At 47.8% G+C, this 16,795-nt stretch overlaps 1 protein-coding gene and 1 long non-coding RNA gene across 2 annotated transcripts in view; one reads left to right on the top strand and one right to left on the bottom strand.

The window, feature by feature from the left end:
- DAP (death associated protein) overlaps nt 1–4,735 on the bottom strand; it is a 31,905-nt gene extending 27,170 nt beyond the window's left edge. Inside the window, exon 1 of the mRNA XM_028737965.2 lies at nt 4,542–4,735. Within this exon, the coding sequence (XP_028593798.1) occupies nt 4,542–4,596 (55 nt within the window). The 5' untranslated portion in view covers nt 4,597–4,735. The remainder of the gene's footprint in view (nt 1–4,541) is intronic.
- Nucleotides 4,736–4,915: 180 nt separating this feature from the next.
- On the top strand, nt 4,916–15,608 carry LOC144328745 (uncharacterized). The gene is made up of 3 exons (XR_013394044.1): nt 4,916–5,613; nt 9,836–9,979; nt 14,686–15,608. It is a non-coding gene; the product is annotated as an uncharacterized LOC144328745 (long non-coding RNA).
- The last annotated feature ends 1,187 nt before the right edge of the window (nt 15,609–16,795 follow it).

The following is a 16,795-nucleotide window of genomic DNA, read 5'->3' as shown; positions in this document are numbered from 1 at the left end:
CGTACTGCCTGAAAGGAATAGAAAATAAAAACAGCAGTGATTTTCATTTCCTATAACTCATATTCCAACAACAGGAGCTTCGAGCTAACTGCTCCCTATATGTAACTTCAATCTCCCCCAACCTTTTAGTTGCACGGCTGAGGCCGGTATCAAGCCTGCTATAAAGACCACCAAAACCAAAGGCTTTCCTTTACAGCCATGCTATTATCTCACTTCATTTCTGCAGTTTCCAAAAATTGAATTTAGACTTTTAAGCCATACTCAGCTTCGCTCCTACTGAGTCAAACTGCTACAATGCATTTAACAGATGAGTACGGTGGCACAAACCAGTTTAGGGAAAATCAAATTCTTAAAGCTGTTTCCGCAGGGACAATGCATCCCAAACAAATAAAGACACTTGAAAGCCCCTGTTGGAAACAAAGCCTGTGAACTGTATTTTGGCTGCCAATAATGTTGTCTGGGGGACGCGGGTGGCGCTGTGGGTAAAAGCCTCAGAAATGTACTTCCTATCTTAAGTGCATTTAGTTCCAGCATCATCGAAACTTTGTGCAATAGCACAAAGTCAATACAGGTGTAGATTTGGACCTACCCATGACTAATAATAATAATAATAATAATAATAATAATAAATTTATACCCCGCCCATCTGGCTGGGTTTCCCCAACCACTCTGGGCGGCTTCCAACAAAATATTAGAAATACAATAAAACATCAAACATTAAAAACTTCCCTAAACAGGGCTGCCTTCAGACGTCTTATAAAAGTCAGAAAGTTGTTTATTTCCTTGACATCTGATGGGAGGGCATTCCAAAGGGGGGGGGGCACTTGACCTAGACTTGGTCGAGCCACTCTTAGCCCTGACTTCTCTCAACATTTAAATAATAGCATCCTATTTCATAAGGTGGAGATCTATATATCCATCTGGTTTTCTAATACAGAACTTGTCTGTGTGAAGACTTCAAAATCTTCCATCTTCTTTTTGAAAGTGCTTACCTGAAGCCCAATATTTTGTTTACTAGGCCTGTAAAAACATCTCCACCTTTCGGACTGTACTGATGCACATGAACTATCTTTAGGCTGATTGCCTACACCTTACATGTTTTTCTAAAGCAGAGGGACTTGTGCTTGTTCATCTATAGGGACTTGTGATTATAATAAGTGCCTATTAACACAACACATTAATGGGCCCCCTCTTCCTCTCTAGGGTTGATCGGTAATTTCTGTCCAGGCTACTTCTCTTGTTGTTTTCCTTTCTGCACATGAGCACCGCAATCCATTGCACAATTATGAGCACTCAAATCTCACTGAAACCCATGGAGCTTGAGTCCACATAACAATGTGCTAGATTGAGCCTAAAAACACTGTGCAGGATTGCCAGAAGCAGGGGAAAGCCAAGAAAACACTTTGGGGCAGTTTTGGAGAAAGTGAAGAAGTGGGAGCACACACTTAGAAAAGCAGTATGCTCACAGCTGATTAACTAGGGGCCATCCATTTTCAGAGACAATTTCTGAACAATTAATTGCAAATCAAGTTTTTCCCCTCCCATTCCTAAAGATGAAAATCTGAACTAGAGCTTTAGCACCTCTCAGGTGGGCGCCATTGCCATTAAAAGAGAACAAGGGAGGCGTTCATGGTGAGTTCGGCACCCTTCCCTCCAAGAAAAATAGCACTGATCAGAGTTGTAAGTTGATGTGCAAAGCCCTGCAAGGGGGGGGGGGGATAGGCGGGAGCAAAGTAGTGCCACAAACTGATTTTTCAACATTTCCCTCCAGTGTAATTTAGCCAGTGTTCCTGAAAAAGGAACATGGCGGGCGCAAGGGGAAGGGAAATAGGCTGGATCCTAGGCTTGTTCAACACAGTCATATGACCTGGCAATCTAGCGTAAGTTAAGATAGCAATAAGGGTGATGTAACTCAAACACTACTTTAAAGGCTTGTTTTTCCTAGGCTTAGGCCAGTTCAACCACCACTAGCCTTGCAGCTGAATGGAGTCTGGCTCTAGTATAACTTTGTGTTGGCTTAATTTGCACCGGCTTGCTTTATGCCAGTTTCTTGGGCATAGAATTGCTCTCAACACCACCAACACTTATCAGCTGTTTACGTAAGCAACAGCTGGTCCTCTCTCAAACTACAGAGCTCAAGTCAAACATGCCCCTTCTACAGCTCGCAATAATTTTTACTTTTACTTCTTCATTGCCTTCAGTTTACACGGTTCTTTATATATAGTAGAAAGGGGGGGGGGGGAGTACATAGAAAACAATTAGAAAAATAAAAGTATTCTTCACTTCCAGGAAATTAAAAAGGACTTTAAGGAGAAATGTCCTGGATCATTGGTTCCAATTGGGGGTCTGTGGACCCCAGGAGATCTGTGGCACCATTCACGTAACAAAAACTACCATAGGGATAGGGGAAAATTCAAAAGTAGGGAGTCCAAGGTTTGGCTTTTGACAAACAGGGGGTCTGCAGTACTTAGTTAACTGGGAACGACTGCTCTAGATCTCTCGCCTTCCTCTTATAATAATGGAATTTCTTTAAACTATTTCCCTTACTTTCAGCACAGGACTTTCAAGATTAAGGCATCATGAAACAGTGGGGTCATACAGGTCAGGAACAAACTGGGAAGGTTAAAGGTTGAAGTAAGAGAAGTACTGCCTGCAAGTGAGCAATATAATCCAGGAAGATGAAAGGGAGTAGACACTCAAAAATGGGAAAGGGAAGAGACACTCAAAAATGCAGTTCTTGTTTTTCCTCTGGTGATTTCTGAAATCAACAGCGTTTACAAGCACAGCAGCTTCAAGACAGCTCCATGTTCAGAATACTGTATTGCACAATGTTTGGGAAGTTGCTTAGACTTGGGAATACTGTATTGCACAATGTTTGGGAAGTTGCTCTGAACAACAAATGTTGAAGTTAGACAAATGAATAAATCAGCATGTGGACACAAAGCCTCAGGGTGGAGGGGAATGTTTTTAATTTTTTTCTACTGAAATTTTTGCTTCAGGAGTTTTTATTTTATTTCTGAAAATCCAACAATAATTTATGAAAAGCACGGCAGAAATTAAATCAGTAGCAAGAATATTCTGCGCTTTCATGGAAAGATTAACACAAAATAAGAAACTTGCTTACTTTTTAAACATTTTGTTTTAACCTCTACATTTAGGACATGGAAATTCTTTGGACAGTCACTTTGGATATTTTTTTAATCAGTTATTTAATGAAGTTTTATTCTTTTTTATACTGTTCTATTTAACAGTAGCTTCAAATATTGCTATTGCACAGGATGTAACTAAAGTGTGTCTAGGGCTGCAGCCAACCTGAGAATAGTAAGGTAAAGGGACCCCTGACCATTAGGTCCAGTCGTGACAGACTCTGGGGTTGCGGCGCTCATCTCGCTTTATTGGCCTAGGGAGCTGGCGTGCAGCTTCCGGGTCATGTGGCCAGCATGACTAAGCCGCTTCTGGTGAACCAGAGCAGCGCACAGAAATGCTGTTTACCTTCCTGCTGCAGCGGTACCTATTTATCTACTTGCACTTGACGCACTTTCAAACTGCTAGGTTGGCAGGAGCAGGGACCGAGCAACGGGAGCTCACCCCATCGCGGGGATTCGAACCGCCGACTTTCTGATCGGCAAGTCCTAGGCTCTGTGGTTTAACCCACAGCGCCACCCACGTCCCTTTAACCTGAGAATAAGTGCTATTAAACTCACTGAAAAAAGCTTATACGATCTGGCTGCAATAGTACACAGGAACTCTGTATTGTATTATGGCATCCACACACACTGTGCAATGTTCCTCTGTGCTACGGTCTATAAGCTAGACTCCTATGAGGATCCACTCGGTGACCTCCAAGTGGCTTTTCACAAGACACTTGCGGGATCTGTTTTCTTGCATACGTTGGCATGGCGTCCTCAAGTGGAAAGGGGGAGTGGACAAAGCCCTACTTTGCAGAAGTTTCAATATGCATAGGCCATACTGTACAAAACTTTTGTTGCTTTAAGAAGTGGCGGAAGGAAGCACGTATTAACAGTGCAGCACCTTCTGTGCACCCGGATCCTCAGCATGTTGACTAGATAGCAACGCTGCAATCCTGCTTACCCGGAAGAAAACCCCGCAGCTTCAACGGGGCTCCCTTTTTGTAAGCACACTTTGGGCTGCAGCCGCCCCCGTCACCTCAATGAAGCTGGGCTTCCTTCTTGCGCTCAGAAAAACAACAACAACAACCCCAACTCTGCTCCACGGGGCTTGCTCCCGAGTAAACGTGCAAAGGATTTGCAGCTTTAAAAAGAATCGGGCACCCGCCTCCTTCCCTGATGCGCACACAAAACATGTCCACAACCCGGCCCACTCTCCATTTAGGACGACATGCAAATACTGTGCATATGTGCGGAGGGGGTATTTTTAATTTTAAAAAACTTACCAGCTTCCCCCTCCTCCCCTAATCACCCCTCCCAACAACAAACTCCCGTTTGGCCAAGCCAAGATCTGGAGAGGTGGAAAGAGAGAAGGAAGGAGAGAGAGAGAGATCGGGGGAAGGTCAGCAGTACCAGCAGGAGGGTGTCCAGCCCGGGTCTCTGTTTTGACTTTAGGCGGCGAAGACATGCTCGCTCGGAAGCTGCTGCTGCTTGCTGCAAATCAAGAGTCAGCCCCCAAAAGCTCAAGCGCAAAGCGGCTCCTCCAGCAGCGTCCTCAGTTGCCAACGTGGCCTCTGGCTGCGCACGGATCTGTCGTCAGAGCGCGCGGCGAAGCGGGAGGAGGAGGAGAGAAAGGGACGCGCGGAAAGAGGAGGACGGCTGCTCCTTCCTCTTCCTGCGAGCAAGGAAGGCGAGAGAGGCGCGGGCGGGCGGCTGCCTCCTCCACTCTCTCTCTCCACCCCCTGTTTTTTGGCTAGGGGACCTATTGCTTTGTGTTTGTTTTATTCAGCTCACGCAATGTATACATTGCAAAAAAGAAGAAGTAGAGAGGTTTGCAAAAAGGGGGAAATCTAGGGTGGAATTGCAACACAGAATTGTAGGGTTGTTGGAAAGGGACCCCGGCCCCGAGGACATCTAGCCGAACCCCCGGCAATGCAAAAAGTTAAAATGCTAAACCAGGTTAGAAATTATGCGTCCCATCTGTCTCCAGAGACTAAGGAGGGGTGCACCTTCAGGGGCTGAAGTTGGAAAGTTGCAGCGCCCCCTGTGGCTGTAGAGGAGTCCAATACTGTAGAGACATGATTTGTTGCAGCTGGGGCAGATGAAGGTGTTTAGTTGTGCGGATGCAGGCGTGCCATTTCATCTGCACTCCTCCCAGTGGTCATTCCTCCTCTGGTCAGTGCTGTGGATACACAACCTGACGGATGGTTTCCATGTGCTGTAGTTGTCTAGCAAGGGATTCCCATAAAGTGAAGTTAATGTAGGCAACCTTCGTGTCCTGTTTGCAGACACCTTTGTAATGCGTAGTTGGTCTGCCTGGTGCCTGAAGCCAGCTCCCCGTAAAGCCCATCTTTAGGGATCCTGCACCTTCCATTCTGTGGGCATGACCAATCCAGCTTAGACATTCTCTGTCCTGCCATGTGATGCCCAAAATCTTCCTGATGCAGCGCATGTGGAAGGCGTTGAGGCGTCACTCCTGGCAAGTGTAAGTTGCCCACAACTCATTACTATTGATAAAAGGTAAAGGGACCCCTGACCATTAGGTCCAGTTGTGACCAACTCTGGGGTTGCGGTGCTCATCTCGCTTTATTGGCTGAGGGAGCTGGCGTACAGCTTCCGGGTCATATGGCCAGTATGACTAAGCCGCTTCTGGCGAACCATAGCAGCACACAGAAACGCCATTTACCTTCCCGCTGGAGCGGTACCTATTTATCTACTTGCACTTTGACGTGCTTTCGAACTGCTAGGTTGGCAGAAGCAGGGACCGAGCAACGGGAGCTCACCCCGTTGCGGAGATTCGAACCGCCGACCTTCTGATCGGCAAGCCCTAGGGTCTGTGGTTTAACCCACAGTGCCATGGGGCCTCAAGAGCCATCTAGTCCAACCCCCTGCAATGCAGGCATCTTAGCTAAAGCATCCATGGCAGATGGCCACCCAACCTCTGCTAAAAAACATCCAAGGAAGGATGGTCCACAACCTCCCAGGGGAGAGTGTTCCACTGTTGAACAGCTCTTATTGTCAGAAACTTTTCCCGTATGTTTAGTCGGAATCTCCTTTCTTGTAACTTGAATCCATTGTTTCCTTCAGGAGCACGAGAAAACAAGCTTCCTCCATTTTTGATGTGACAGCTGTTTAGATATTTGAAGGTGGCTGTCATGTTTCCCCTCTTCTCTAGGCTAGACATACACAGCAGCTTTCAGCCGGTGCTTAAAAGAGTACTGGGATGGTGCCTGCTCAATAGCCAGGGCAGTAAAATGTTTAGGAAATGAACAGCATGCTCTTTAAAAAGCAGGGTTGGGGAGGCTGTGGAAGACAAGCCTCTTTCCCCACCCTCAGTCCTCTGCTCATCCTGACCCCCCCCCCCCAAAAAAAAAAAACACTAATTTTAAACATGAGAAAATGTGGTGAAGATCAGGAATTGCAGAATTAGAAAAATAGAAAAAATATGGCTGATTTATAACTGTGTGAGTGTGATACAGCACATTGCCTCAAAAACTGCATCTGAAGGCCCAACAAAAGGAGCTGGTGCTATATTGAGCTTTCCATATTCCCAGTCCCTGTCGGAGGCTTTGATTCCCTGTTTATCTATCTTAGATGTAGTCTGCTGGGTACTTGCTGTTGCATGAGCTTTACCTTCAGGTCTTTGGTAGATGATTTAAGATTTCTGTTAACTTTGTTCCATACTTTATCAATCACAAGGTTCAGGGCTTTTGCCTCGTGCATTTTTCTCCCAAAGAATATGAACCGGTAGTAGGCTATAAATAATGCATTGTGAAGGCCTTGCATTCTGTCTCCGCTAAGTCTCTGTGTAATATAACCTCATCTTTTTCATGTAGGGAGCTTGGTGAAGTATATAGATGGCTAGGCTGCAGCAGGAAGTATTAAAATGGGCTGCGTTTATTTTAAGAGAGAAATTATTTATTTAGGGAGATAGAAATGTATTTTTCGACTCGTTTTTAAGTACCAGATAATCTCTAATTATGACTGCTGCATTCTTAATCACCAGAAGTCTGGTTTCTTCAGAATTGATAACCACTTCTTTTCCTGGGCACTCCCTGCTTAGACCAGTGTTTCCCAACCGGTGTTCCGCGGCACACTAGTGTGCCGCCAGACGTTGCCTGGTGTGCCGCGGGAAAAATTGGCGGGGGGGGGGAATAAAGGGGAAAAAAAATTATTCCCCCACCGCCAGGCGTGGGGCTGGGGCGGGGGAAGCCCGAGCTTCCCCCTCCCCCAGAACGGGACTCAGAGCCATGCCGAAGCTGCGCGCAGCTTTGGCATCGCTCTGGGAGCTTGCGGGGCTGGGGGAGGAGGAAGCCCTCCGCCAGCCTCCAAACCATGTCGGGAGACAGCGGGATGGCGCGCTGCGCCTCTCCCGCTGTCCCCCGAGTTTGCAGGGCTGGCGATGGGGAGGAGCAGGCTTCTCCCCCTGCCAGCCTTCCAGCCAAGTCGGGGGACAGCGGGATGGCGCGCTGCGCCTCTCCCGCTGTCCCCCGAGTTTGCGGGGCTGGCGATGGGGAGGAGCAGGCTTCTCCCCCCGCCAGCCTTCCAGCCAAGTCGGGGGGCAGCGGCAAGGGCGCGCTGCGTTTCTCCGCTGTCCCGGACGGCTTTCAAAAGCCTGCCTTCAAAAGCCGTCCGGGACAGCGGAGAAACGCGCTGCCTTTCTCCGCTCTCCCGGGAAGGCAGGCAGGGGGGAGCAAAGACTTTCGGCCCCGCCCACCTTCAGAAGAGGTCCAGGACCTCTTCTGAAGGCGGGCGGGGGGCGAAAATCTTTGTCCCCCCTGCCTGCCTTCCCAGGGGCTTTTAAATCGCCCCGGACAGCGGAGAAGTCCTCCGCTGTCCCGGGCGATTTTAAAATGCCACCCGCCAGCATTTTAAGATTGCCCCGGACAGCGGAGAAGTCCTCCGCTGTTCCGGGGTTTTTTAAAATGCTGGGGGTGGGAAGAAAAGCCCTTGTCCCCCCCCACCCAGCCTTCAGAAGAGGTCGGGGGACAGACTGTCCCCGGACCTGGTCTGAAGGCGGTTTCCCTAGGAACGCATTAATTGATTTTCAATGCATTCCTATGGGAAACCGTGCATCGCAAGACGAAAAACTCGCAAGACGAAGAGACTTGCGGAACGAATTAATTTCGTCTTGCGAGGCACCACTGTATCCGGAGAGGCGGCCTTCAGGCGAGTTTTAATTTTAATTTTCCTTCTCCCACTTAATGCCCCACGCTCGCCCGAGCAGCTTGCAGTCCTCGGTAACCACGGCGACCCGAGGGAGGGGAGGGAACAGGGAAGTCGAGGGCGGCGGCGAGCCGCGATGACGTCAGTGGGCCGCGCCGCCTCGCCCTGGCACGGTGTGAGAGCCCCGGCAAGTGGCGCGAGCTTCAGAATAAGTGGGATCCGCGTGCGCGAGACCAAGATCGCGGGTAAGGAGCTCAGCCCTGGGCAGGAGGAAGCGGGGCCACGCGTGCGGGCCACATCCCCACAGAGAGCGAGCCTCCCCCGGCCCACCACTCCGGGCAGGTCCACTCGCATGAGGGGGCGGCGATGGCGACGGCCGGCAGCTTGCCTGCAATGCCATCCCTCGAGCAGGCGAGGAGCCCGGAGGCTACCAGATGCGAGTCCTCTTTCCCACCCTGCTCGGGAGTCCAGAGCACTTGGTCGCATTCAGGATCTAGAGTGGGGAAGCGGGGCTTGTGTCTGGGCTGGACACATTGGGCTGCCTGTGCCGCTCGACCTGCGGGGAGAAATCAGGGTGGGAGTCACGACCGTGAGGCAGGGCTGCCAAGTGTGGCAGAAGAGGACACGGCCGTCGCACCTGTCCTTAGGTAGGAGCTTCTTCCGTGTCGACCTGCTGCCCTAAAGTCTTGGCTTTTTTCTTGGCTTTTTGGTGGTTGGCACAGAAGGAAGGCAAGGGGGAGGGGGGAAAATTGAAACTTACACTTTCGTGCGTCCCTCCCGGCGTGACGCTGCGCGCTGACGTCACGGGGCTGTAATGGTGGTGTGCCTCGATATTTTTTTCATGAAACAAGTGTGCCTTTGCCCAAAAAAGGTTGGGAAACACTGGCTTAGACAATAAAGACAATTAATGCTGTTGGATTGGCAATACATCATAGTTAAACACCTTGTGGGAGGCACATTCTTCTTCCAAATTAATGCACTCCCCCCTATTACTTTATAATTGGAACACTTTCCAATTTTACTGGGGATGAAAGGAAAAAAATGAAAATATGTGAGGAGTAAATCATGGGTTAAAGGTAAAAAGACCAGAAAAGTTGACACCAACCAATAGAAATAAGCTATCAAATGATTATGGGATATTATTTAATACTCAGGTAGAAGAATATAAAACCTTTATCAAGAAATGGTAGAGAGACGATAAAGAAAAGTGCTTTTAGATGGATGCACAGTGGTGCTTGTGGGCCTGCAAAATGAATAAAATTGGTGAAAAGGAGATTGAATGTACTAAATTTGTACAAAACCAAAAAGAGCCCCCCCCCCGTGACAGAATGTGTCTTCCAAAGAGATTAAATATTTGTAAATATTTGTAAATATATTTGTAAATTTTGCAGACATGCACACATGTTGGAAGTATGGGGAGGCAATTCAATATTGGCGGATGGTAGTGAATATTAGTTTTTTTCAGTTTCATATTATATTAGACTTTGAAATGTTTATTACATTTTGTCAGATATCGTGTTTCTTATTTTTATATCTTGCAGTGGTTAAAGGTGTGTTTTCTAAAACGGAAGAAAAGCAGTTGAAGACCGATAAAGCTAATAAGAAAGATTTGGGAACTAAAGTTGATGGCATTTCTGAGGAACCCACAATAAAGTGGCCCTGAGGAGAAGGAATCTAGTGATTCGGTATGGAAAACAAGATAAGAAAGGGGCAGAGGGCAAATTTGACATTGTGAATCACGTAAAGGTTGAGATGGAATAATGGCTTTTTAAAAAAAATATCATTTTTATTTGATTTTACAGATAGAAATTTATAACAATACCAAATACATATCCATGTATAGAAAATTCTCTGAATCTCAAGACTTCCCCTCCATGGCTCTTATTGCCAACATTTTCACCTCATATTATTCCATACTCTATATTTTATATATGATGGGACGCGGGTGGCGCTGTGGGTAAAAGCCTCAGCGCCTAGGGCTTGCCGATCGAAAGGTCGGCGGTTCGAATCCCCGCGGCGGGGTGCGCTCCCGCTGCTCGGTCCCAGCGCCTGCCAACCTAGCAGTTCGAAAGCACCCCCGGGTGCAAGTAGATAAATAGGGACCGCTTACCAGCAGGAAGGTAAACGGCGTTCCGTGTGCTGCGCTGGCTCGCCAGATGCAGCTTGTCACGCTGGCCACGTGACCCGGAAGTGTCTGCGGACAGCACTGGCTCCTGGCCTATAGAGTGAGATGAGCGCACAACCCTAGAGTCTGGCAAGACTGGCCCGTACGGGCAGGGGTACCTTTACCTTTACCTTTACCTTTATATTTTATATCCATCCATGTTATCCATAATCTTTGATACATTGAAATGACATTGAAATCCTGCTAATGTTTTCATCTGCTTACAGCGGTCAAAATAATGGCATTTTGTATCCAACAGTCGGAAAGGTATATGGAAGAAATATAATTCCACGTGTTTAGATATTATTCTGAATAAAAGGTAAAGGTAAAGGTACCCCTGCCCGTACGGGCCAGTCTTGACAGACTCTAGGGTTGTGCGCCCATCTCACTCAAGAGGCCAGCGCTGGCCGGAGACACTTCCGGGTCACGTGGCCAGCGTGACGAAGCTGCATCTGGCGAGCCAGCGCAGCACACGGAAACGCCGTTTACCTTCCCGCTAGTAAGCGGTCCCTATTTATCTACTTGCACCCGAAGGTGCTTTCGAACTGCTAGGTTGGCAGGCGCTGGGACCGAGCAACGGGAGCGCACCCCGCTGCGGGGATTCGAACCGCCGACCTTTCGATCGGCAAGCCCTAGGCGCTGAGGCTTTTACCCACAGCGCCACCCGCGTCCCATATTATTCTGAATAGACCCACTGAAATCAATGGAGTTGTCAATGCAAACTTTCAGCTCCCATTCATTTCAGTGGGTCTGCTCTGAGCATGATTTAGTCAGGTAGAATCTTATATATACTATACAGCAGATGTATATTGTGTAGTTTTTCATAATATAGATCTCAGCTTGTAAGCAGGTTGATCTCAGATGGCCCTTCCAGGGGTTCCCCCCCGCTCCCCCCTTTTTGTTATTATTATTTTTTAAAAAAATAATTCTCGATCCACATAAATCTGTAACTGTAAGTGAAATCAGCATGAGATGTGATCTTCCTGTATAATATTTTAAAAACGAGACGGAGTTGGAATCCTTTCAACATGAAGTGAAACTGATAACATAACACTTAGAGATCAGTTTATAGTCTGCAAAAAACAAAAAGAGAGAAAGAAATATATAACTAACATTTGGGTATTCTGACAATAGCAATCATGAGAAGAAGAAAAATACTTTCGCCAGTATTTTTGGTGGCAGTGCATGCAGTCATGACCACAGAGGCACAGGCATGCTGAGTCACATTGAAATCAATGCTGGGCTTCAGATTACATTCTGTTTTTAACACAGAAAGGAACTCAGGAACCAGAGTTCCTGAGTTAAACAACACAATGTAGATTTTCAGGTGTTTTTTTTAACATCAAATTTGGTTGTGATTTCTGTATTTAGTAATGCAAGTGAGAGCTGGACCATAAAGAAGGCTGATCGCCGAAGAATTGATGCTTTTGAATTATGGTGCTGGAGAAGACTCTTGAGAGTCCCATGGACTGCAAGAAGATCAAACCTATCCATTCTGAAGGAAATCAGCCCTGAGTGCTCACTGGAAGGACAGATCCTGAAGCCGAGGCTCTAGTACTTTGGCCACCTCATGAGAAGAGAAGAGTCCCTGGAGAAGACACTGATGCTGGGAAAGATGGAGGGCACAAGGAGAAGGGGGCGACAGAGGACGAGATGGTTGGATAGTGTTTTCGAGGTTACCAGCATGAGTTTGACCAAACTGCGGGAGGCAGTGGAAGACAGGAGTGCCTGGCGTGCTCTGGTCCATGGGGTCACGAAGAGTCGGACACGAATAAACGACTAAACAACAACAATGCAAGTGTGTCGCCTTCCTTAAACAATGCTTTTTATACAAAAGCCACTAAAATCTTTATTGTGGTTGCTAGCAACATGGTCCTATGCATGTTTATTCAGAACTGAATCTAATTGTATTTGTTGGGTCCTGCCATACTACAAATAATCAGAATCCTACCATTTATCAATATCTGCGGTTTAGGGGGGGCACCCACTCAAATCTATAACCAGTGCTTTTTCTGGGAGTACTCAAGAGTACCGGCACCTTTTTTTTTCATAGAAGAAAAGCACTGTCTATAACAATATATTTTTTCTGTCTTGCGGCAAAGCTAGGGCTAATCTAAAAGTGGATTAGTGCTTTAGTCTGCAATCCCATCTCCAATTCCCTGTGGCAAGGGGAACTTCCTTTTGAGTAGACATGTACAGTGGTATCTCGCAAGACGAATGCCTCGCAAGACGAAAGGGGTTTTGGTTTTTTGAGTTGCTTCGCAAGACGAATTTCCCTATGGGCTTGCTTCGCAAGACGAAAACGTCTTGCAAGTTTGTTTCCTTTTTCTTAAAACCGTTAATACAGTTGCGACTTGACTTCGAGGAGCAACTCATAGCACACGGTGTGGTAGCCTTTTTTGAGGTTTTTGAAGACTTTGGTGATTTTTGAAGCTTTTCCAAAACTTTTCCGAAACCGTGCTTCGCAAGGCGGAAAATTCGCAAGATGGAAAAACTCGCAGAACGAATTAATTTTGTCTTGCGAGTCACCACTGTATAAGAATGTGGCACTGCCTGTATTGTTTTTGGCTGAACGTAACAGGTATTTTATGTTTCTACGGTTATGTATTGTAAACCATAGGGGGTGTGTGGCCCATACACTTTCAAATAGCCGACTACTTTTCAAGTCAATCAACTCCTCCGTGTCCCACTTCTCCCAGCGGAGGCTGTTAGGATTCCTTATGTGGGAGGCTAAGGTGTAAAGAAAGTTGTTTTTCTTGGACATATTGCAGATTCCTGTAGCGAGACATGAAATATTCTGACAGCACTGGGCTGGGCCAAGAGTCTACAATGGGATAACATATGCTAGCTGACTAAAGAGACCTATAAAAAAATAAATAAAAGCTTTTGTTTTGTTGCTGGTTTCGACAAGGAAAGCTGCCAAGCATAGCATGTTGTAGAATCCCTGGGGCGCTTTCCCATGTTAGCAGCTTCTATCGTATGCATATGGTGATGAGCACCAGCCTGCCCTTTTCAAGGTTTTTTTCTCCTACGTACTGAGGCCATCTGAGATTAATACTGCTAGATACATTCAATATTGGTTTACTGGAATCCACGAGGGTTTGGCCTGCTTTCCTACACATGTAGGGTTTACATGTCACAAAGATTAAAGTGATCTCCCGCTGCAAAGATTCCCACCCCCTCAATAATAATAAAAAAGGAAAAGCTGCTGGCAACCTTATTATACCTGTTGTTGATAATGCATATACAGTGGTACCTTGGGTTACATACGCTTCAGGTTACATACGCTTCAGGTTACAGGTTACCTCGGGTTAAGAACTTTGCTTCAGGATGAGAACAGGAATCGTTCAGCGGCGGCACAGCAGCAGCAGGAGGCCCCATTAGCTAAAGTGGTGCTTCAGGTTAAGAACAGTTTCATGTTAAGAACAGACCTCCAGAACGAATTAAGTTCTTAACCCGAGGTACCATTGTATGCAGACAGATATGATAGCTATCTTTCCATATCATGAGACCCAGCATAAGATCTTTGTTTGGACAAGCATACATGTATTGCTAGGGAGCAAGTGGCGCTGTGGTCTAAACCACTGAGCCTCTTGGGCTTGCCAATCGGAAGGTCGGCGGTTCGAATCCCTGGGACAGGGCGAGCTCCCATTGCTCTGTCCCAGTTCCTGCCAACCTAGCAGTTCAAAAGCACACCAGTGCAAGTAGAGAAATAGGTACTGCTGCGACGGGAAGGTAAACAGCGTTTCTGTGTGCTCTGGTTTCTGTCACACTGTCCCGTTGCACCAGAAGCGGTTTAGTCATGCTGGCCACATGACCTGGAAAGCTGCGTGTGGACAAACGCTGGCTCCCTCGACCTGAAAAGCGTGATGAGCACCGCAACCCCATAGTCGCCTTTAACTGGACTTAACTCTCCAGGGGCCATTTACCTTTTACATGTATTGCTACTTATTTTATATTGCTGGAGCATAATTATTGCCTCCTCCTTTTAAATATATTACCTACACTTGATCCCCAAGATAAAGTATATCATGTTTAGCTGAATATAGTTTTATATAACTCTCTATTTGCCATGAAATGTTAAGATTTGTATTATATGCCCTGGGTTCTCCAATCCAGTTCAGCCAATGGCAGATTCACACCTTATCATTTCTGTACGCTATTCTGTTTACTGTATATATGTGTGACTGGTAACTGGATTTATAAACTGACTCCATTTTGTTTCAGGTGTTGGGAAATCAAAGTTGGAAGGGATCCTGAGGGTCATCTAGTCCAACCCCCCTGCAATGTACGAATCCTGCCCACAGCCATCCGTGGGTGGGCTCGAACCCCCAACCTTCTTGTTAACAGCCAGACACACCGACCCATTGTGCCACAGAAGGGCAAGCTCTCTGTGTGGTCTTATATTTGTGATAACATTCAGGTTATCTTTCCACATCGCAGTCATGAACATGCATGCCTCCAATGAATCTAAAGTTGCTCTGATAAGCGAAATTTCTGAGAATAAAACCCTATAAAAAATCTGCTTGATTTACTTTTGAAACGGGCTGAAGTGCAGGAACTCCTCTTGACCTGTGAATCAGCCTGAGTGTTGAAAAGCATAATATTCTGGGGGGAAATGATGTGAGAATCCATGGATACAGAACACCTTAGTGGTACTTGTAGGAGATCATTATGTGGCTGACTGCAAGCTAATTGCATTTGTTCAGTGACTGAGAAAATGGGATACAGATGGGAAGTGAGCAGTAGGAAACACCCTACTGTTGGAGAGCAAAACAAAGCAACTGCTACAGGGCATTGCACGTTGTTGTCAAGGAAAAAAAGGTTGAAATTGCCTACCCCACGCATGCGCTTTTTTCTGCTTAAATAGCTCTTTTAATTAATTTTTAGCAATGTGTGGTTGTCACAAAACAAACGTAGTAATGGCTAATAACGTACACTTCTTCAGTGGGAGTATAGCTGAAGTGATTGACAGCATTTCCTGCGAAGCAGTGCGATAAATATCAGTCTGTGAAAGCTGCTTTGAATTCACAAATATAAATAATCATATGAAGATGATGCCGACTCCTTTTTAAATTTTTTATTTCCAGAAAAATACATGGAACGCATAAACTGTCACAGAGCGAGCCAGTCAGTGGTACAGCTTTTGCTTTGCTGATAGCCAATCTTGATGGGTCATGGCACTGCTTTTGTTTCTTAATGGCTTTTTTCCAGGCAACTCTCTGGTTAGGAGAAACCAGTTTAGCCTGCATTTGTACACTGGTAAATTCAATGTCTGGCACCTTCTCTAAATCAAGGAAATATGAGTGCCTTGCCCCCACAAACTCTGGCACCCAAAACCTGTAACAATACTTGGCTGCAGTCTTCACACCAGTTACTGCCATTTAGTCCTAGACATCCTCTAGACCAGTGTTTCCCAACCGGTGTTCCGCGGCACACTACTGTGCCGCGAGACTTTGCCTGGTGTGCCGCGGGAAAAATTGGCGGGGGGGGGGGGAAATAAAGGGGAAAAAAATTATTCCCCCACCGCCAGGCGTGGGGCTGGGGCGGGGGAAGCCCGAGCTTCCCCCTCCCCCAGAACGGGACCCAGAGCCATGCCGAAGCTGCGCGCAGCTTTGGCATCGCTCTGGGAGCTTGCGGGGCTGGGGGAGGAGGAAGCCCTCCGCCAGCCTCCAAACCATGTCGGGAGACAGCGGGATGGCGCGCTGCGCCTCTCCCGCTGTCCCCCGAGTTTGCGGGGCTGGCGACGGGAAGGAGCAGGCTTCTCCCCCCGCCAGCCTTCCAGCCAAGTCGGGGGACAGCGGGATGGCGCGCTGCGCCTCTCCCGCTGTCCCCCGAGTTTGCGGGGCTGGCGACAGGAAGGAGCAGGCTTCTCCCCCCGCCAGCCTTTCAGCCAAGTCGGGGGGCAGCGGCAAGGGCGCGCTGCGCCTCTCCCGCTGTCCCCCGAGTTTGCGGGGCTGGCGACGGGAAGGAGCAGGCTTCTCCCCCCGCCAGCCTTCCAGCCAAGTCGGGGGACAGCGGGATGGCGCTCTGAGCCTCTCCCGCTGTCCCCCGAGTTTGCGGGGCTGACGACGGGGAGGAGCAGGCTTCTCCCCCCGCCAGCCTTCCAGCCAAGTCGGGGGACAGCGGGATGGCGCGCTGCGCCTCTCCCGCTGTCCCCCGAGTTTGCGGGGCTGGCGACGGGAAGGAGCAGGCTTCTCCCCCCGCTAGCCTTCCAGCCAAGTCGGGGGACAGCGGGATGGCGCGCTGCGCCTCTCCCGCTGTCCCCCGAGTTTGCGGGGCTGGCGATGGGGAGGAGCAGGCTTCTCCCCCCGCAAGCCTTCCAGCCAAGTCGGGG

Source organism: Podarcis muralis, chromosome 8, assembly GCF_964188315.1.
Source record: "Podarcis muralis chromosome 8, rPodMur119.hap1.1, whole genome shotgun sequence".
Classification (NCBI taxonomy): domain Eukaryota; kingdom Metazoa; phylum Chordata; class Lepidosauria; order Squamata; family Lacertidae; genus Podarcis; species Podarcis muralis.
The sequence above is the reverse complement of the archived record's forward strand: the minus strand, read 5'-3'. Positions and strand labels throughout refer to the sequence as shown.